Below are 21,432 nucleotides of genomic sequence, written 5' to 3' on the forward strand. Positions count from 1 at the left end.
ATTTTCTGTGAATTCCCTCTCTCTCTCCATATTCTTTTGTGAGCTTTTCTTCTTCATTGTGAAATTTTCCCTTTAATGGAAGCCCACCCAGTTGGAGCTCTATTATCTCGCCTCCTTTGCAAGATATGAAAATTTTGTCAACTGATAAATTGTTTATCATAATACTGGCTATATTTTATCAGTTGATAGATTTTTGATATCTTTTGAAGGAACCGAGATAATTGAGCTCAAATTACGGTGTTCAATTTGACTGAAAACATTTTTTCAAGTCAATTTTGAGCTCAATTATCTTAGCTCCTTCAAAAGATATCTGAAATCTGTTCACTGATAAAAGATAGCTTATAATATGATAAACAATTCATCAGTGAACAAAGTTTTGATATCTTTCAAAGGAACCGAGATAATTGAGCTCAAAATTTTAAAGTGGGCTTCTAGAAGAGGATATATTGCTTATAAATTGCTTGATTGCTTCCTTTTCTCTACAGCAAACGACTTTTTTTCCATAAAAACGTTTTCCTTCTCTATTTTTCTTCTTTTCCTGTTAACTATATGTCAAAGTTTCAAAAGTACTAACCCGATATTGATATTTTGGTGGTTTTGGTGTTCTATATCTTTTCTTTGTCCAAATTTCGTAATAATCCTTTTCATGATGTCATATTTAGCGGAACGGAAATTTCTCCTATATTTTGGTGATTGATGTCTTTTAGGGGAATAATTTGAGACTTTTTTATAACTTCATAGCAGAAAAAATAGAAATTTGATATGTATTTTCCGGCGGGGTCTTCAAGAGACTGATAAGGAAATAGTAACCCTTGGTCTCTTCCGTAATAATACAAAAATTAAATAAAAAACTTTAAATTAGGACTATGGACCGGAAAGTTCTCTATTATAGTAATAGTGAAATTTGAGTCCCGTAGAAAATCGAGTTTTCAGTTTTTTGAAGGAATTTGACAAAAAAAGAAGGAGAATCTTCTGAAAAATTCTGAAATATTTTAGTTTTCCCTTTTTTTAAAGTTTAATTAAATTTCCACAAATTACACATCCTTTTTTAAAGCCGATTTATCTCGATTACTGTAAAAGCTATCAAAAATTTGTCAACTGATAAAATGTTCCTGACATTATGATAAATATTTTATCAGTTGACGAATATTTGATATCTTTTACAGGAAATCAGATAGCAGAGCTTAAAGTTGACGATTTGAAAGGCATACTATTAGCGTGTTTACCGGCGGAGTACTCTGCAAAACAATGTTCTAGGTACTTTAACTAGTCAGAAACCATTTCCATGCTCAGTGGTCGCTAGGAAGGGATGGAAGAAAAAGACAAACACTATTCTTTGTTGTTGTTGTTTTTTTTTGTTCGTTTCTTTTTCTATTTGTCCGAGTCAGTCCGACCCCCTAGACATTCGGACTCAGTCATATCTCTCATTCTTGTTTGGATGTTCTTTTTTTATCCCAAAATTGCTCAGTTTTTTTTTCCAATTTTTCTACTTTTGTTGTAGAAAAACTCACAAAATATGGCATTCACCGGACTCAACTGGGATCATGTGAAAACAACGTTTTGGGAGGCGAATAAGATGGTAAGAGCTTTGGCTGAAGAGAGAGAGAGAGAGAGAGAGAGAGAGAGAGAGCATGGCGCCCTTTGGAGACGCAGAGAGGCTAGACAAGTAAACAACGGCAAAAACATTATGAAAGGCATAGAACGTCAAGCGAAATGATCACTGGTGTCTTATATTGAAATAAGGGGTGTTGTTGGGGGTATAGAGGACAAAATGTGTCACTGACTGTCCTGTTGTTTTCTCCATTTTTGGTTGGTTGTTTGGTGTTTTTGCGTTTTTTGGGCTTTTGAAATGTTGAAAATATGACTTTTCAGGCTTTTCGAAATTATTTTGTGGATTTTTGAAATGATATAACAAACCTGAAAATACCAGACCATGGTCTCTCACAGAACGAATACGAACTGCATGTTTAATTGCGATCTATCATAAAAAATTTGGTGTGACAGGTTTGATTTTATAGAGATTCAAGATGATTCGATAGATTCATATGGTCCTTTTCCGGGATTTCGAAAAACCTCATTTTCAAAGTTTTTGTATGGACAAACTTTTGATTCTGAATTTCTGAGTTTCTGAGTTTCTGAATTTTTGAATTTTCGAATTTCTGAATTCACGAATTTTTGAATTTCTGAATTTCCGAGTTTCTGAATTTTTGAATTTTCGAATTTCTGAATTCACGAATTTTTGAATTTCTGAATTCACGAATTTCTTATTTTCTGAATTTTTGAATTTCTGAATTTCCGAGTTTCTGAATTTTTGTATTCCTGAATTTCCGAGTATCTAAATTTTCGAACTTCGGAATATCTGAATTTTGAAATTTCCGAGTTATTGAATTTTTGATTTTTCGAATTCATGAATTTTTGAATTTCTGAAAATACTGAATTTTCGAATTTCTGAATTTCCGATTTTCTGTATTTCTGAACTTCCGAGTTTCTGAATTCCTGAATTTTGGAATTTCTGAATTTCCGAATTCACGAATTTTTAAATTTCTGAATTTCTGAAAATTTTGAATTTTTGAATTTCGGAATTTCTGAATTCACGAATTTCTGATTTTTTGAATTTCTATATTCCTGGGTGTCCGAATTTCTAAATATTGGAATTTCTGAATTTTCGAATTTCTGAATTCCTGAATTCACTACTTTCTTATTTTTTTGAATTTTTGAATTCCTGAATTTCCGAGTATCTAAATTTTCGAATTTCGGAATATCTCAATTTTGGAATTTCCGAGTTACTGAATTTTTGATTTTTCGAATTTCTGAATCCACGAATTTCTTATTTTCTAAATTTCTGAATTTTTGATTTTCTATATTCCTGGGTTTCCGAATTTCTGAATTTTGGAATTTCTGAATTTTGGAATATCTGAATTTCTTAATTTCCGAGTTTCTGAATTTTCGAATTCATGAATTTCTAAATTTCTGAATTTCTGATTTTCTGTATTTCTGAATTTCGGAATTTCTGATTTTCTGTATTTCGGAATTTCTGAATTTTTGAAGTTTGGAATTTCTGAATTCACTACTTTCTTATTTTCTGAATTTTCGAATTTTTGAATTTATGAATTTCCGGGAAAAATGGCATTTTTTGGAATATTTTCTTCCTGAAAAAGGCCATACCGGAATTCTAGAATCATTAATTAATTTTAAACTTATACCTTATTCGAATCATCTTGAATCTGTACAAAATCAGACCTGCCGCACCAAATTTTAACTCATGGTAGATCAAAATTACATTTGCCGTTCGTAGACCTGAGCGCGATTCTTCTATTGAATCTGCCTCAAAATGTCCTTTCCAGCTAGACTCAATGGTTACAATGATTGCTCGAAGCAGCGGGAGCCGTGAGAGCTCCGCTGAGTCGAGATCGTCGGGAAGCTCGTCGGACGGAGCACTTGTCGCAGGTCCTAATGGCAAACTCGTCATGTTGAAACGAAAAAGTACGGATGAGGATGAGGAGGACGGGGCAGCGATGTCTAAGAAGCCTTGTCTAGAGAGCGATTCGGCGTCAGAGAGCTCAGAAGCAGAGGATGCCAAAGGGTCGATTAGGTAGGAATCTGGGTTATTTGGAAATCTGGGAAAACGTGGATTTCTGCGCAAAAACAGCTTTGAGTTAACTTTTAACACAAAAAATATGACAGCTGAAGTTGCCTTTGAGCCAAAAAAAGCGAAAAAAGACAGTTACAAGTAAGTACCATGAGCACTAACGTAGTTCAAACGCGCATAACTTGAGCAGCTGCGAATTTAAACAACTTTTCCCGGTTTTCAGATTCCTCTCCTCACTAACCAACGTGATAATGAGGCCCGCCCAAAAAGCAACGTCTACATACAGCGGCGCCGATGAATGGGTGCCAAAGGAGATGGAGGAGATCGCCGAGTTCCCATTGGAGTCCATTGACAAGTATAAGAAAGTGCATCCGAACGCAGAGGCGCCGAAAAAGTTCATGCTGGTTAATGGGGAGTTCGCGGTGGTCGCTAGTTTGGAGGTAAATTTCACTATATATGAAATTCTATTTCCGTTTCCGTTTTCCGGAAAAATCGACAATTTTTTTCAGCGAAAACGGGAAAAAAATCTTCAAAAATCGGGCGGAAAACGGAAAACTAAAACGGAAACGGAAATTTCCAATTTTTTGTCTATTTTTCCGGATTTTTTTTCCCATCAAACATGAATTTAATGGTTGAAGACTATAATTGTCTCACTTTTCATGCTTTTTTCGAGCCAGTTTCAGTTCGATGTTTTCGTCAACTTTTACATGTTTTTTTCCGTGCAGTCTTCAAACGTTAAATTCATGTTTGATGGGGAAAAAAATCCGGAAAAATAGACGAAAAATTGGAAATTTCTGTTTCCGTTTTAGTTTTCCGTTTTCCGTTTTCCGCCCGATTCTTGAAGATTTTTTCCGTTTCCGTTTTCCGCGGAAGAAATTCCCCTTTCCGTTTCCGTATTTTGGGAAAATGCGTTTCCTCCCATCACTGATATATGGTACTGTATTGTTTTTTATTTAACTAAACAATTGTCAAACTTTCGGAATTTTCAGAAATTTGGAATTCACGAATTTCAGATTTTATAGAACTTTTGGATATTTAGAATATACGAACATTTTTTTTAATTGAAGAATATAAGAATTTCAAAATTTTCGATTTTTAAGAATTTTAGAATTCCAGAATCTCGGAATTTCGGAATTTGAGAATTTTCGGAACTTTAGGATTTTAAGATCTTCCAGAACTTCTGTAATTTTAGAATTGTATAGTTTTCGGAATTTCTGAGCATTAAAGTCATATATCTTACCATGCATAGCGCTATATATTCCACTATATATTTCGCTATATATGGTACTATATATGACATTTCAGAAGCTCACTGAGGAGCAAGCGTTGAGAGCACAAGAGAACTCGCCACACCAACACAAGCATCACGATTCGAGAGAAGAGAGATTGACGAAGAACGAGTTGACGGATAATGAGGATCAGAAGAAGAAGAAGGAGAGAGAGTACTGAAAAACAGATTTACCGTAAAACCTGTAATAGAAGGGCCCTCTAACTGTTGACTTTGAGCCAGATTATCTTGGTTCTTGTCAGAGATATCAAGAAGTTGTCAACTGATAAATTGTCTATCACAATGGCACAAACATTTTATCGGTTGACATATTTTGATATCTCGCATAGGAGCTGAGATGATTGAGCTCAAACTTGACAATGTGGGAGTCCTTCTATTACAGGTTTTACGGTAGTTGCCTTTTTTAATTCTAAAAAAAGTTTCAGAGCCAAAGAAGAGGAAGAGGCGAAGAAAGGAGAGAAGGTGCTGTACCATTTGGCGATTACACTATTCAACGAGAATAAGGAGAAATATGTGATGTCGTTGTTTAGAAGTCATAAGGTTTGGCATTTGAGAGAAAACCTCTAATAGAAGGACCCCTTCCTGTTAAAGATATCAAAAATCTGTCAAATGATAAATTGTTTATCATAATATCAGAAGTTCTTTATCATTAGGGCCCTTCTATTACAGGTTTCACGATGCTTAGTTCAACGATACGAATTTACAGCTTGCCGACGTCGTGGCACTGTGCGAGAGATGTCGTGAGAATCCAGAGCTATTCCGTGTATTTCCAAAAAGTAAGGCACATCATCATCTCGAAGGCGTTCCTCTAGAAGACGTTCCTCACCACCAGCACAGCTTCTTCTACACTTCATTTTTCGATTTTTCGTCAAAACACGACGAAGATTTGGAGGATGTTGTGTTTGTGACGAGCACCGAGAAATGTAGATTTTGAACTATTCGATACCGTAAAACCTGTATTAGAAGGGCGCTTCTATTGTTCCAAAGCACCTCCGGAGTGCCCTTCTATTACAGGGGACCTTCAATTAGAGGGGAATTTCTGTTTAAGGGGGGCCCTTCTAATATATAATATATAGGTTTTACACCTAAGAAGGTCTGAAAATTTCGCTAAAAAAACGAAGAAAATCTAATCAAAAAATGTGAAAAAAGCCAATTTGAAGTTAACCGAACCGTCAACTTTGAGCTCAATTATCTCGGTTCCTATGACAGATATCAAAAATTTGTCAACTGATAAAATATTTATCATAATATCAGCAACATTTTATCAGTTGACAGATTTTTGATATCTGTCATAGGAGCCGAGATAATTGAGCTCAAATTTCTGGTATATAATTTCAAGCCATTTTTCAGATGTCAATATCAAAGAATATCTTCATCTAATCTTCATGGAACTTCGCGACAACATGACCTGGAAATCGGTCCATATCTCATCGAAAATCGGACTTCTGGAGTTTTTCGAGAACATGAGATCACACAAGCTGCAAAAGTATCTGAATTTGATTGTTCAGCCAGAAGGGCTCTCTCCACTGATGATCGCTATTCAAAATGATCAGTGAGTACCTATTTTGAGCTCAATTATCTCGGTTCCTATAAGAGATATCAAAAAATTGTCAGCTGATAAAATATTGCTAATAATAAGATGAGTAATTTATCAGTTGACAGATTTTTGACATCTCTCATAGGAGCCGAGATAATTGAGCTCAAAGTTGATTGTTTTGGTGGGCTGCAAATGGAGCATTTACAGTATTTTTGAAAGTCAAATATCTTAGTTCTTGTCAAAGATATCGGAACGTTTTCAATTGATAAAATACTGCTGATTATATGATAAACATTTTATCAGTTGACAGATTCTTGATATCTTTTGAAGGAACCGAGATAATTGAGCTCAAAGTTGACGGTTAATGTGAGCTTCCAGTAAAGGAAATACGGCAATTTCGAGCTCAATTATCTCGGTCCCTATAAAAGATATCAAAAAGGTTTCAACTGATAAATTGTTCCTCATTTTATAAGCAATATTTTATCAATCGGCAGATTTTTGATATCTCTTACCGGAGCCGAGATAATTGAGCTCAAAATTGACAGGGTTTTGGTGGGCTTCCATCAAAAGAATTACGGTAACTTTGAGGTTGAATATCTCAGTTTCTATCAGAGATATCAAAATTTTGTCAACTAATAAATATTAATCATATTATGAGCTACATGTTATCAGTTGACAGATTTCTGATATCTCTCCTAGGAGCCGAGATAATTGAGCTCAAATTTGACACCTCCATTTGCTCACAAAAATTGCCTGAGCCTCACCAAAAATTCACTCTAAAAGTGAGCAATTGGTATTTTCAGAGCTCATAACTTTTTTTTTGGGTGGGCAAAAATGGTCAAAAGCATCAGAATTGCAGAAAAATACAATCTCGGAACGTTTTCTCAAATGCGCTCCGCTGTGTGAGCAAATGGAGGTGTCGAATTAAGACTCCGTGAGCAGATTTACAGTATCTTTGGAAGTCAAATATCTCGGTTCCTATAAGAGGTACCAAATAAGTGTCAACTGATAAATTGTTCATCCTAATGTCGCCTATACTTTATCAGTTGACAGATTTCTGATATCTCTTATAGGAGCCGATATAATTGAGCTCAAAGTGGACGGTTTGGGTTATCTGCTATTAGAGCATTGGGAGTGTCTTTGGAAGTAAAATATCTCAGTTCTTGTCAAAGATATCGGAACATTTTCAATTGATAAAATACTGCTGGTAATATGATAAACATTTTATCAGTTGACAAATTTTTGATATCTCTTATAGGAGCAGATATAATTGAGCTTTAATTTGACGCTTTGACAGGGCTGCTATTAGAGCATTGGGAGTATCTTTTGAGCTCAATTATCTCGGTCTCTATAAATGATATCAAGAAATGTATAACTGATAAAATATCTATCATATTATGAGCTACATTTTATCAGTTGACAGATGTTTGATATCTCTTATAGGAGCCAAGAAAATTGAGCTCTAAGTTGACGGTATCTGTTGGCTTTCATTGGAAAAAAAACAGTAACTTCGAGCTCAATTAACTCGGTCCTTATGAAAGATGTCGAAAAATGTATAACTGATAAGTTGTTTGTCATATTACAAGCTATATTTTATCAGTTGACAGATCCTTAATATCTTTGATAGGAAGCGAGATAATTGAGCTCAAAAATTAGAGCGTATACGGTAGCTCTTCTATTCCAAAATTCAAGTTTTTCCAGACAAGAAACAGTGCGCTGGATGGTGGAACATGGCGCCGATCTCAACACCATCACTTCCGATGGTCAGAATGTGCTCCATATGGCTGCGACGATTTCCAATGGAGAAATTCTCAAATTTCTATGGGACACCAACAAGTGCGAGGCGATGATCAACAAGACAGATGTGAACGGATCCACGCCTGCCTACAGTGCTTTCTCCAGTGCCTGTATCACGAATTGGCAAATGTTAAGAGGACACGGAGGAGCCCTTCAATCTACTGAATCCACCACCAACGCCACCCCATTCATTGGAGCCATGAAACGTGGCAAATTGGATGAGGCATCGTTGAAGAAGATGCTAGAGCAGAAGGCGGATGGGTTACAGGAAGTGGAGTCGACAACTGGAAACTCTGTAATACACTTTGCTAGTAACAAGAAGTGTCTGATCCTTCTGATGGAGAAGTTCCGTGATCAGACGGATCCTGAAGCGAGGAACAAGTTCCAGCAAACGCCGCTCCACACTTTTGTGATCAATGGGGAGTTGGGTTTGGTGATGACACTGTGTGCGTATGGAGTGGAAAAGGATGCGCAAGATGTGAATGGAAACACTCCGTTGCACTGTGCAGTGACACGTGGATTCACGGAGATCGCCAGGATGTTGTTGTGTCTTGGAGCGAAGCCGGATTTGAAGAATCGGTATAAGGAGTCGCCACGTCATCTGGCAGCTAGATTGACTGATAAGTGAGTTTTTAGTACCATATTAAGTACCATATATGGCGCAATATGTAGTGTCATATATAGCGAAATATGTAGTACCATATATAATAAGATGTATAGTACCATATACGGTAAGATGTACAGTACCATATATAGTTCGTTTCCAGAAATTAGAATTTTCGGAATTTTGGAATTTTTAGGATTTTCGGAATTTTTGAATTTGAGAATTTCCAAATTTTCGAACTTTCGAAATTTTCAGAGTTTGAGAATTTTGGAATTCTGGAATCATGGAATTTGAAAATTTTAAGATTTTATGATTTTCCAGAATTTCCGTAATTTTAGAATTTTCTAATTTTTGGAATTTGTGAACATTGAAGCTATATATGTTATCATACATAGCGCTATATATAGTACTATAAATGGTGCTATATACGGTACTTTAGACACTTCATCATGGTACTACATATGGTACTACATATTCACTATATATGGTACCATATGTTTTACTATATATGATACTAAATATATTTTTCCAGAGAAGCAAAAATGGACATCGTTCGTGCGTTGATCATCTGTGGAGCTCCAGCATGCGACGACGGATTCGTTGGATGCGCATTCGGCTGCATGCACAATCGAGGACTAACCTCGTGCAAGACCCAACTCGGATCTTCCAGCTCCGACGAGCAAAGTATGGAAGAACGTGTCAAAGACATTCACGTCAGTGAGAACGCCGCGAGCGCGCCATACGAGTTCGTACTGGATCCGGACACCCAACTCGTCGAGGAAGCGTACGCCGAGAGAAGCGAGACGAGAGCCTATCCACATGAGATGGCGTTGGAGCGAGTGAAGAACAAGTTGAAAGATCTGATTGAGAAGAAGAAGACGTCGAATGTGATCAACGTGCTGGGACTGGACGGTGGTGGTATCCGTGGATTGGTTACCGTACAAATGCTCATTTGCCTTGAAAGCTATCTAGATCGACCGCTTATCGATTATTTTGATTGGATTGGTGCCACGTCGACAGGGTGTTATATTATGTCGACACTGATGACTGGAGGATCGTTGAGACATGCTCAACAGTACTATCTGATGTTCAAGGATCAGTTATTCGATAGTTGGACCAGGCCATATGATACGAAGACTTTGGAGACGTTTATCAAGCGATCCTTTGGAGCAGATCGTCTGATGGGTGATATCAAGTATCCGAGGTATAGAAAATGGCGAAATCAGGTTTATATAGTACCATAGATGTTTAGTGAAACATGTAGTACCATATATAGTACCATATAAAGTAAGAATGTATACAGTGCCGTTCTGGGACTTTATATCGTACTATGTATGCTATATGGTACTATATATTTCCCCATATATGGTACTCCATAATTTACCAAATATGGTAATATTTATTTTACTATATATGGTACCGTATATTCCACCATGTATGGTTATATATATTTTACCATATACAGTACTATATAGTTTAATAGCTATAATACCATTCAGTTTACTATATGGTATTGTTTATTGTACCGTGTGTGGTACGGTATATTCTATCATGTATGGTACCATTCATTTTACTATATATGGTGCTGTATGCTTTGCCATATATGGTACCGTATATTCCACCACTTATGTATGACACTATAAATGATCCGACCGGTACTGTATAAAACACTTTCTAGATTCTTCTGCACCACAGTTCGCGCTGATACATTCCCCGTTCAATTGGATTTGGCCCGAAACTATCGTCTACCGATTAGTGATAAGGAAAACAAGGATTTGGGATTCACAGATCCAATGGGTACTATAGATTCAACGTCTTCTGAATTACTAAATTGTGTGTATTTTTCAGAACTCTCCATGTGGCGTGCAGTTCGTCGTAGTAGCGCGGCTCCGACCTATTTCTCGGCTTCCGAAGGCAAATTCATCGACGGTGGAATGATTTCCAACAACCCCGTGTTGGATTTGATGTCGGAAATTTGCTTCTGGAACACGACGTGTCAGAAGCAGCAGCTCATCGACAAAATCGTTGATGTTGGATGCGTTCTGTCGGTTGGCACGGGAATCACACCGATTTGTCCGGTGGATCCGTCGGTTTTCGAGATGAATGATTGGTTGGGCATGCTACGTGGCATCAAGAACTTGTCGCTGGTGGTTATTGATCAGGTATAAAGAGATCAGGATCTAAAATCTTTACTATTAACAATCACCAAATTGTGGTGTGTGTCCGTTCGTTCGTTCCCGGTTAGCGGACCCTAGCGAAGTCCTCACTGGACCAAAACTTCTCGAATTTTCACAGATAATCTTAAATAGCAGCTAGATGATGCCCGAACTCTCGGTTTTCGAAAATTTTGATTATGAAGCCATCTGAAGATATCCTTGTCTTAAATAAATGAAAAAATTTAGGCGACAGCTACAGAGGGAGCTCCAATCACCAGAAGCCGAAGCTGGTGTCACTCGCTGGGAATTCCCTATTATCGATTGAACGCTCCAATCTTCAAGGACGTCATTTTGGACACCAATGACGACTACGACCTAGCGAAAATTATGTGGGACTCGGTGGTCTATTCGCATACGCACAAGTCAGTGTTTGTCATACTGTATTAGTTGGAAAACCTCTTTTTTCCAGAAAAGACTTCCAAGAACTCGCCGAGCTGCTGAAGACCGTGGGAACTGTCGATGAGAGAAAGGAGTTGCTGAAAATTTGAATTCCCGCTTCTTCTTTATTTGTGTAAAAATAATATTTTTAATGTTTTCTTCCCCCTTGTTAGCTTTACCAAAAACTGCCGGTTCTTTTTTACTTGAGAAACAAAATTAGATATTATGATAAATGCATGAACATCAATGTTGAGCGTAATCCCGTCTTTCCATCTTCCGTGGTTTTCTTCGTTCCGTCTTCCATCGAAAAAAAAAAATTTAATCTTTCAGAAGCTGCCGAGCGAAAAATATCGATTTTGAAGGTAGTTACGCTTAGTGGCCTAGAAAACAAGTTTCTTGAAAACTAGGTCATGGTGTACATGGTTCTATACAGCACCCTTCAAGATTTCCATGTCAGTTTTCGGATTTGGAAAATATCGATTTTGAAGCGAGTTATGGCAATTTTAGTTCTGGTGGCCTAGAAATCAAAACTAGGCCACACCGCCCTGAATTTTAAAAGATCATAACTCCCTTCTAAATCGATATTTTTCAAATCTGAAACCTGTCATGGAACTCGTGAAGCATGCTCTTTCGAACAATGTACACCATGGCCTAGTTTTCAAGAGACTTGGTTTTCTAGGCCACCAACTTAACATGGGTGTAACTCGCTTCAAATTCGATGTTTTTCGAATCTGAAAACTGATATGAAACTCTCAGAGCATGTTCTTTCGAACCATGTACACCATGGTCTAGTTTTCAAGAGACTTGGTTCTCTAGGTCACTTTTTTTTTATTTCTTCCGGTTTTTTTTTATTTCTTCCGGTTCTGTTTCAGGTTCCAGGTTGACAGTCATTTCTGTGGAAGATTCTGGAAAAATCGAATATTGAAATAAAACGCAGTTGATTGAAAATTCTTCGAAAACATTTGTTTGGCGACTTTGAAAGGGAAAAAAATGACAAAAGAAAAAATACAGTACTTCAAAGGCGCATGATAAAATTCTTCACTCGGTTTCGGAACGATTTTTTTTCATACTGTAAAAAATGTTTTCGTGCAAGTAGTTTTTAATTTGCACTGTCTCCAAAATTCCTGCAGAATTCGAAACTTGAGTTTTTCTTGGAAAATTTTTGCTTAAAAAGTCAATAAATTAGTTTTTTGCTGAAAATTTCGGTGAAAATGCATTTAAAAAGGATTATTTTCACCTAAACTACTGTCCCCAAAATTCTGCAAACACCGAGTGTGCATGCATCGTTTGGTGTACGTCTACAGTAACCAAGTTGAAAAATGATTCCGTTTCTTATTAATTTTTCCCAGTTTTTTCGTCGATTTTAGGATATCTTTCGGGGAAAATTCCCTCTCGCAAAACTGAAGGACCTAAAGGAGGCGATGGAAGGTTTGTGCTTATTCTTAATTTGTTGATGTTTCCCGATCCTCCGTGATCCATTTCCTCCCACTCTGCCACTTCCCGCTCATCTTCCTCCCCCTATTTTCTCTTCTCTTCCCTTTTCTTGGCATTCTGCCAAATCCGTCCCGACTAGTCACTCACCAAGACCACTTCTTCGTCGTCTTCTCATCGATTTTCTCTCGCCAGAGAGACGAAGACATGAAGAAATAGTACATGGAGCCGAGAGACCGCGCGTGTCTCTCCTTCTCTCGTTGTGTCCCCCCGGCTGTGTCCATTATTTGTATTCCGACCCACCGACAACCGCCGCACACTCATATTCTTGTGTTCCTTTCTTTTTTTTTACGTTTTTTTCTCTCTTTTTCTCTGCAACTCTCCCTTCCTTATCAGTGTGATTATGTATTCATAAAGAGGAGGTCATTAGTCAATTTGAAAAAAAAACTATTCAATTATCCGGAATTTATCGATTTTCGACCGAAAAACCGTTTTCAAGCTGCCTGCCACGTGGATTTTCAAGCTTTTTAGCTCATGTTCTACTTTTCTCGGTTTTTTTTTTCGACTGTTCCTGATGTTCTTAGTGTATCTAGCCTCGAATTCTCAATTTTTTTTTGGATTACTCGTTTCTAGCTCTGTTTCTGATCAGTTTAGCCTGTTTCTAGCCTAATAATTGCCCTTTTTTGCTGATTCTTGGCCTAGCTGTTTTGTGGTGATCAGACATGTCTATCACGTGGATTTTCGAACTTTTTAGCTCAAAATCTACTTTTCTGGGCAATTTCTGGCATTTTCAGCAAGTTTCTAGCTTCAAATTTGTCTTTTTTTTCCGATTTTCAGTCTAGTTGAACGCAATTCCCCCGAATATTGGCTCCCCCGACAGTGAATTTCTCATATTCAACCTGTATTTTCCATCCATTTTCCTCCTCCCTGTGTCCACTTCCCTCTGCTCCCAGAAGTCCTAAATTTCCTCAGTTTCCAGAAATCATGGGCGACGAGTACTCCGAAGAGTCGAAGCAACAAGGTGTCAAGCGTCCACAGGACGCTTCCGACGGTCCGGCCAACAAGAAGGCGCACTTCGGACAGGAGGAAGAGGGTGGCGACCATCTCTCCATCAAGATCCTGATCCCATCCAGCGCCGTCGGTGCCATCATTGGAAAGGGTGGAGAGGCGATGCGAAACCTGAAGACTGACAATAATTGTCGCGTTCAAATGAGCAAGAACAGCGAGACGTATCCAGGAACTTCGGAGCGCATCTGTCTCGTCAAAGGACGTCTCAACAACATTATGTCGGTCATCGAGTCGATTCAAGACAAGATCCGCGAGAAGTGCGCTGATCAGGCTGGCAGCGACGCTTTCGATCATAAGAACACCTCTCGTGGAAATGAGATTAAGATCGTTATGCCGAACACCTCTGCTGGTATGGTTATTGGAAAGTCTGGTGCCAATATCAAGGATATTCGTGAGCAATTCGGGTGCCAGATTCAAGTCTATCCAAAGGCCGGATCTGTTGAGGCGAAGACCTCGTTGGAGAGAGTTGTCACTGTCGCTCATGACGAGTCTGGGGTAAGTGTCTTTCTACAATATATAAGAATCCACGCTTCACATTTTCAGGCTCTTCTTCAAGCAGCTTCCCGTGTTCTCGAGAAGGTCGCTTCAGACCCCCATCACTCTTCTGAAATCAACAAAGAAGACTTTGGCAAGGCACCCTCCAGCAACACGCCATCCGGCGGTAACCAATCCTCAAACGCTCCGTTCCAACAGGCTCCGGCGTTCAACGGTGGCGGCGGTCAAGGTGGAATGAACGTCGGATCCGCCGGATTCGGTGGCGGACAAGGTGGCGGTGGATACGGAAACCAGGGGCAGTTTGGAGGCGGTGGCGGCGGTGGACCACAGTTTGGAAATGGGAATCCGAATGCAAAGTATCCGATGAATGGGTTGGGTAATAATGAGGTAAGACCTCGTAAGAAGAGGGTTTAGAGATCTAGATTCATACAAATTGTCGATTTTCAGTTGCTCTCGTTCTTGGACAACTTGCAATCCACACTTCGTACGTCCGGATTCAATGAGCAAAGTGTGTCGGAGGTCATGCAGGCTATGCAGGTAAAATTGAATCGAAATGCTGAATTTATTACCATTTTTGGGAGTCTAAGGCTCTGTTGTCAAGGTTCCAATGACTTTGAACGTTTTTGGAGCTATTTAAATGAATATTGGAACATTCTTAGGGATTTTAGAACATTTTTTGCGATTTTCGGATTATCTCAGTGATTTTTTAACTGTTTTTAGCCAATTTTGAGCTGCTTCTCATCTATTTTCCAACCATTTTTTAGGATTCTCAGATGATTTTAAGTGATTATGGATCATTTTTAGCGAATTTTAGATCATTCTTACAGATTTTAGGAGTATTTTAAAGGATTTTCGGTCAGTATATTTTCACCTATTTTGGACAATTTTTAGGGATTTTGAGACTATTTCCCGGAGCCTGGAGCCCGGCTGTAATGTTTTCGATCACTTTGAAAATTCTAGACAGCCAAGCTCTAGACTTCTGAAAATTGTCAAAATAGCTGAAAATCGATTGAAATTGACCGTCCTCATCGTTTAAGATCTTCAGATTTCAAATCCCACCCATTCCAGGTTCTCGCCAAGTACAACATCATGGGTCTCGGCCTTGGCCTCGGTGTCGCCGCGATGGCTCAAATGCGTACCGGACAGGAGTCGCAGATTTCGTCCAACCACGGATCGGCTGGCTTCGGCGACGGATACGGTGGCAATCCGGGGGTGCAAGGAGGTGTCCAAGGGGGTCAAGGAGGGCAGGGAGATCAGGTTAGACGACTACTTGATCTGATGGAGCAGGGCGGAGGAGGAGGCGGAAAAAGAGCAGAGGTGGATTATCGAGAGAAGAGACAAGCTGTCAGAAGGCGCAGATTTTAGGCGGCATACAAACTTTTTCAGATTTTTTAGGAATTTCCTTGAATCTTGAAATTCTAAAATTCTCATTTTTTTTCTATCCAAAATCCAAAATCTAATCCCAAAAATCTTGTTTTCTCTGATATCTCTCCGCTCATTTTCCAACACCTTTTCTGGCTTTATTCTTCTGGCTGGCTGGCTCTTTATTCTACATCTTCTTTAATTTCAGTCTTACTGGCGTCGCTGAATCCTCAATGAATCTCTGCCGAACCATCCACATCCACTTCCACATCCATCTCCAATCAAATCTCCCAAAAATTGAAAATTCTAAAAATCTATCTATCTATCTATTCTTCTTCTTCTTAAATTATTGTTTCTTCTTCTTTCTCTTCTTTTTCTTCGCTTTCTTCTTCTCATCTTGAAATAAGAACAATCTATTCTCCAACACACACCAATAAAATCTTGTATAATATACCCAGAAAAGCGAGTTTTTCTTCCTTTACTTTATTCGTTTCTCTCAAGCATCTACACCTTTTTTCAGATATCTCTATTGGCTCCTCTGAAATCAGATCCACGTGGATTCTTTGAAATCTGAAATTGAATTCATCTGAATTTTTTTTGCTTCCAAAATCTATCAATTTTGAAAACCACGTGGATCATCTCTTCCAGGTTCCGAAAAACATTCAAAACTTGAAATTCCCTTCAAATAGGTTCCAAAATCCATGAATTCTGAAATTCCTACATATTGATATTTCAAGGCTAGATATTCATCAAACATGGCAAAAATTCACAAATTACACCCAAAAATTGAGCTAAAAATAATGCATTTTTTAGTATGTCCGCAATCCCCGGTTTCGGTGTTTGCGGACTTTCGCCGACCGTACCCCCATACGATTTTTTTTCATTTTTCATCATTTTCAGACACAATTAGTATGAAATTAGCTCTTTTTAGCTAACATGTTGTTTGAATTCACAATATTTCGAATTCATAATAAATTCCGAATTTTCAGCTATAAATTGCGGTTTTTTTTCTCCATTTTTAGGGTTCTTCTATGGTTTTCTTTCACTACGACTTTTCCGAAATGTCTGAAAATCCACGTGTCTTATCGAAAATGACCGGTATTTTTTCAGATAAATTCCAGATTCGCCTCTTACAATTAAGTTTTTGTTTCCCACACATCAAACCAACAGCAAATTCGATTTCTCTTCTTGAAAATCTCATTATTGCAAACGCGCTCTATTGCTCGATTTCTGAAAGTTTCTCTGTTTTTTTTTCAAATTTTTCCGTTGAAAATCTCGCTCGAATTCCATAATTCCATCATCCCCAATCGCAAAAAGCCTGAAATTTCAGCTCCAAAAATGTCGAGCGATCGCTTGAAGGAGGCCGCCGAGTGCGAGAGAAAAGCCGAGGAATGTATGAAGACGTCGATGATTAAGCTGAAATTCAAGCCAGATTTCGATGGAGCCGCGATGGCGATGGAGCGGGCTTCCGTGTGTTATCGGAATGCTAAGGAGCACAGAAAGGCGGCCAACTCGCTGGTGAAGGCTGCCGAGTACTATGAGCAGAATCGGAATCTGTTTCATGCGGCCAAGTGAGCAGATTTAGCGATTTTGAGTGAAAAAAAGGCATCAAAATGTGCAGAAAATCATGTTTTAGACCAAATTCGGATGATTCTAGACCTATTGTAGCTCAATTTTAGGCCATTTTCGTAATTTTCAGTCACCTTCAACCATTTTTACTGCTACTTCAAAAAGAAATTCGTCAAATTTTGGCCTAAAATTGCAAGAAAGAAACCTAAAATTTTTGAAAAGTTTTCGACTAAAATTTGGTTTTTTCTCCGATTTTTCGCAAAATTTTAGGCCTTTTTTCCGATATTTTTGTCTGAAATATGACAGGATGGTGTTCTTGACGGAAGATTACTGTAGATTACTGTAGAAAACCTTGTCAAAATGCAGACAAGATTTTCTACAGTAATCTTTCATCAGGAAACATATCCTGTCAAATTTCAGACAAAAATACCGGAAAAATCGAAAAAGAATCTTCAAAAATAGCTGAAAAACCGGAAAAGATCTAAACATTTTGCTAAAAATTGACGAAAAATTTCAAAAATTATAGGTTTTTTCTAGCAATTTTAGGCCAAAGTTTGATGAAATTCTTTATTGAAGATGACTGAAAATCACGAAAATATGGCCTAAATTATGACTAGGATCGTCCAAATTTGTCTGAAATCATCTTAAAAACTGACTTTCTCCGTTTATAGACGAGTTTTGATGGTCTTAGACAGAGTGTAGCCTGTTTTTATGTCATTTTCAGGGCATTTCAATTCATCTTTCAGCTGTTTTGAGCAGTATGGAAATGGAACGAACTTTGGATAAATTTTAAATCATTTCAGATCGTTTTCTGTGGTATTTTTCGATCTAAATTAGTGATTTTTAGGTCAAAAATTGTAATTTAAAAAACGCTATTTTTGAAGACTCTTTTTCGATTTTTCCGATTTTTGTCTAAAATTTGACAGGATGGTGTTCTTGACTGAAGATTACTGTATATTACTGTAGAAAAGCTTGTAGTTTGTAGTTGCAAACACATTCACGTCAAAATGCAGACAAGATTTTCTACAGTAATCTTCCGTCAGGAACACCATTCTGTCAAAATTCCGACAAAAAAAAGTCGGAAAAATCGAAAAAGAATCTTCAAAAATAGCTGAAAATCCTATAAAAAAGTCTAACAATTTTGCGAAAAATTCAATTTTTCTCTCAAAAATTCGCTCAAAATCGCTTAAAACAACTGGAAAATGACTAAAAATAGCTGAAAAAATCATGGAAAATTGCCTAAAAAGGTCCAAACCGGGCTAAAATCGGTCTAAATCAATCATCAAAATTTGTCTAAAAACCGAGGAAACCCCGGTTTTTAGTCATTTTTAGAACATTTTTAGGACTATTTTAAGTTGAAAATTTCTTCAAATTTCGACTCTTTTCGCTGAAAACCCTCTCTGGAAAAATCCTAAAAAAAGAACTTTAATATAAAAATGTCGTCTTCCAGAGCGCGCGAAGGTGCCGGAATGCTTCTCCGCGAGATCAAAGAGTACTCGGAAGCAGTGGCTCTGTTCGAAAAAGCGATAAACGGATACGCAGAGAGTGGAAGTCTAGACACCGCAGCGATGACTGTCGAGAAGGCAGCCGACGTGCTGAAAAAGGACGATCCGAAGAAGGCGTTGGCGATTTATCAGCAGGGATTGGCACTGGTTCAACAGTCGGATCGCACTAAAATGGCTGCCAACTTTTTGAAGGCAAGCACAAAGCTATTCCTTGAATTGGGAGATTACAAAGGGGCACTCGTGTCGATTCGAGATGAGATTGAGAAGTTTGCGGAAGTTCGGGTAAGCCTACAGACTACAAAAACTACAAACTTCAAAAGCTACAATGTTCCAGGAATTCCCGCGAATCGGACAACTCGCCATCGGTCTTGTACTTGTCAATCTAGCAATGGAGGACTCTATTGCGGCCCTCAAGGACTACAGTTGGGCAGTTAGCCTATCCGACGACGTCAAGCATTCTGAAGACGCGAGAGTCTGCGAGAATCTCATTGGATATTATGAGGCTGGCGATAACGAGAGCTTCCAGAATGTGCTGAAGTTGGGAGCGCTGAGATCCATGGACAACGAGTATTTGAGATTGCAAAAAATTCTGAAGGCGCCTGGAGGCAATTCTGGAGGAGGAGGTGCTGGAGACGAAGAGGAAGAGGATGAGGGATTGTGCTAAACAAGTTATTCTAATTTTTTGCCTAATGTAAATACCTAACTTATTGATTTATCCCGCTATTTCACTATTTTCACCCGCTGATGATCTTTAGTCGCTAAATTCATGAGAAATCAAAAATTCTTGTCTGAAAATTTTACATATCACAGAGAAATGGCAAAAAAACGAACATCGGGGTTGGAGGGTTTCTTATACACATGAAATACTCGACAAAAAAATTCTAGCACCGTTTATAGAAAAGGATGTAGGCCAGCTGCGGGTTGACTTGGAATTTCTCACAAGGCGTGACGGTTTCATCGTCGTATCGATGCCATTTGTCGTTGCGGAGATGAGAGGCGACCGAAGTGTAGTGACCGGAATTGAGGCGACCGTTGTGGAGCTGAAAATGGGAATTAATTGTAAATTCGGGACTTTCAAAAAAATCAGAAAGTATAGAAATTTTAAAATTTCAAAAGAAATGTAAATTGATTAGAAATTTCTCTAAAAAATAAAACTAGAAACATCAAAAATTCAAAAAATTTGGAATTTCGAAGATTTCCAAAAATTCCAGAAAATCGAAAACTCAAAAAATTTGGAATTTTTAAAAATTCCAGAAATTCTGAAACTCGGAAATTCAGATTTTCAAGAAAACCAAAATTTAGATATTCGAAAATTCTCAATGTCAAAAACTCAGAAATTCAAAAAATTCCGAAAAATCAGAAGTTTCTAAAAATCCAGAAGTTCCAGAAATTCCCCAATTCAATAATTCGGAAAATTTGAAAATTTCCGAAAATTTGAAAATTTCAGAAATTCAAAAAATTCCAGAAAATCAGAAATTCCCAATGTCAGAACTTAGAAATTACAAATTTCCGAAAATTCAGTAATTCACACAATTCCAGAAATTTCAAAATTTTTAAAAATTCCGAAAATTCAGAAATTCCAGAAAATAAAAAATTCCAGAAAACAAAAAATTCCAGAAAATCAGAAATTCCCAATGTCAGAACATAGAAATTTCAAAATTTCCGAAAATTAAGAATTTTCAAAATTTTCAAAATGTAAGTCTTTGAGTGGCTCTAGAATTCCCCGTCCTTGCTCTAGATCTTTCTTAACTCACCGTAGCCGCATACAACTTATAAAATGGCTTATCCGTCGGCGCCGCCTCATGCAAATAGGGACGAATATCGAAACGAGCGGCATCAAACGCCACCGACGCTGTATTCTTCTCAAAATCCCCGTAGAACAGAGCGAACCGCTTCAGATGGATCACAAGAACCGGCGGTGGTTGCCACAGCTTCGATGTTCGGGTACTGGTACGAGGCGTTTTGCACTTCGGACAGTTCCAGGCCGAGTCACCTTCTAGTTTCTGGAGAAATAGGCGATTAGGATATGTAGAATGACACTAGAAATCTTACGGTCTGTGAGAAATGGGATCGAAGGCAATTGTCCAGTGTGCACGATGTATTCGAAGTGATCTCCACTGACACAATCGTATTCTCTTCGAACGTCGCCGATGACTCGCCACACGTCAAGCATCGAACCTCAGCTACCGTAATCGTCTGGAAAATTTTGTTTCATTTTTGTCATTTTGACATGGTGACCTAACTGGATGATGCTGGGCCTGATTTAGGCCCTATTTTCGTGATGTTCAGCCCTCTTCAACCATTTTTAAAAAGCTATTTCCGAAACGAAGATGACCTAAAAACTGGTTTTTTCAGACAAATTTTGACGATTGTAGACCATTTAAAGCCTATTTTGGGCCCTTTTCAAGCAATTTTGATCTCCTCCCACCAGATATGTTTAGTCTATGAATTTCGCTTTTTTCTCTCAATAAATGGAAAAAAGAGCTAAAAATGAAAATTCAAATTTTCCAGAAAAGAATACGAGGTTCAAATCCTCTCGATCTACGATCAGATGACAATGGCAATCGATCGATCCATCGACGAGCGGACCAAA

The 21,432-nt window shown here is 38.1% G+C and overlaps 4 protein-coding genes across 4 annotated transcripts in view; 3 read left to right on the forward strand and 1 right to left on the reverse strand.

The window, feature by feature from the left end:
- Nucleotides 1-1,516: 1,516 nt before the first annotated feature.
- CBG05582 lies at nucleotides 1,517-11,519 on the forward strand (the record flags this gene model as incomplete). The annotated part of the gene is made up of 12 exons (XM_045238603.1): nucleotides 1,517-1,579; nucleotides 3,345-3,592; nucleotides 3,813-4,029; nucleotides 4,895-5,031; nucleotides 5,297-5,417; nucleotides 5,584-5,653; nucleotides 6,228-6,429; nucleotides 8,116-8,835; nucleotides 9,348-10,019; nucleotides 10,494-10,977; nucleotides 11,218-11,393; nucleotides 11,441-11,519. The coding sequence occupies 12 exons, from the start codon at nucleotides 1,517-1,519 to the stop codon at nucleotides 11,517-11,519; spliced, it is 3,189 nt and encodes a 1,062-aa protein (XP_045092990.1).
- Nucleotides 11,520-13,824: 2,305 nt separating this feature from the next.
- On the forward strand, nucleotides 13,825-15,991 carry CBG05583 (the record flags this gene model as incomplete). The annotated part of the gene is made up of 5 exons (XM_002638501.2): nucleotides 13,825-14,403; nucleotides 14,452-14,790; nucleotides 14,851-14,940; nucleotides 15,472-15,660; nucleotides 15,974-15,991. 5 exons carry the CDS (start codon nucleotides 13,825-13,827, stop codon nucleotides 15,989-15,991), a joined length of 1,215 nt encoding a protein of 404 aa, XP_002638547.2.
- A 1,112-nt stretch (nucleotides 15,992-17,103) lies between these two features.
- Nucleotides 17,104-19,503, forward strand: CBG05584 (the record flags this gene model as incomplete). The annotated part of the gene is made up of 3 exons (XM_045238604.1): nucleotides 17,104-17,336; nucleotides 18,785-19,121; nucleotides 19,174-19,503. The coding sequence occupies 3 exons, from the start codon at nucleotides 17,104-17,106 to the stop codon at nucleotides 19,501-19,503; spliced, it is 900 nt and encodes a 299-aa protein (XP_045092991.1).
- Nucleotides 19,504-19,720: 217 nt separating this feature from the next.
- The window catches only part of CBG05585, a gene marked incomplete at both ends in the record, with an annotated part of 9,290 nt that continues 7,578 nt past the window's right edge, over nucleotides 19,721-21,432 (reverse strand). Inside the window, 3 exons of the mRNA XM_045238605.1 lie at nucleotides 19,721-19,879; nucleotides 20,594-20,842; nucleotides 20,892-21,035. Of these exons, the coding sequence (XP_045092992.1) occupies nucleotides 19,721-19,879; nucleotides 20,594-20,842; nucleotides 20,892-21,035 (552 nt within the window). The remainder of the gene's footprint in view (nucleotides 19,880-20,593; nucleotides 20,843-20,891; nucleotides 21,036-21,432) is intronic.

Source organism: Caenorhabditis briggsae (assembly GCF_000004555.2).
Source record: "Caenorhabditis briggsae complete genome, chrV, whole genome shotgun sequence".
Lineage (NCBI taxonomy): Eukaryota > Metazoa > Nematoda > Chromadorea > Rhabditida > Rhabditidae > Caenorhabditis > Caenorhabditis briggsae.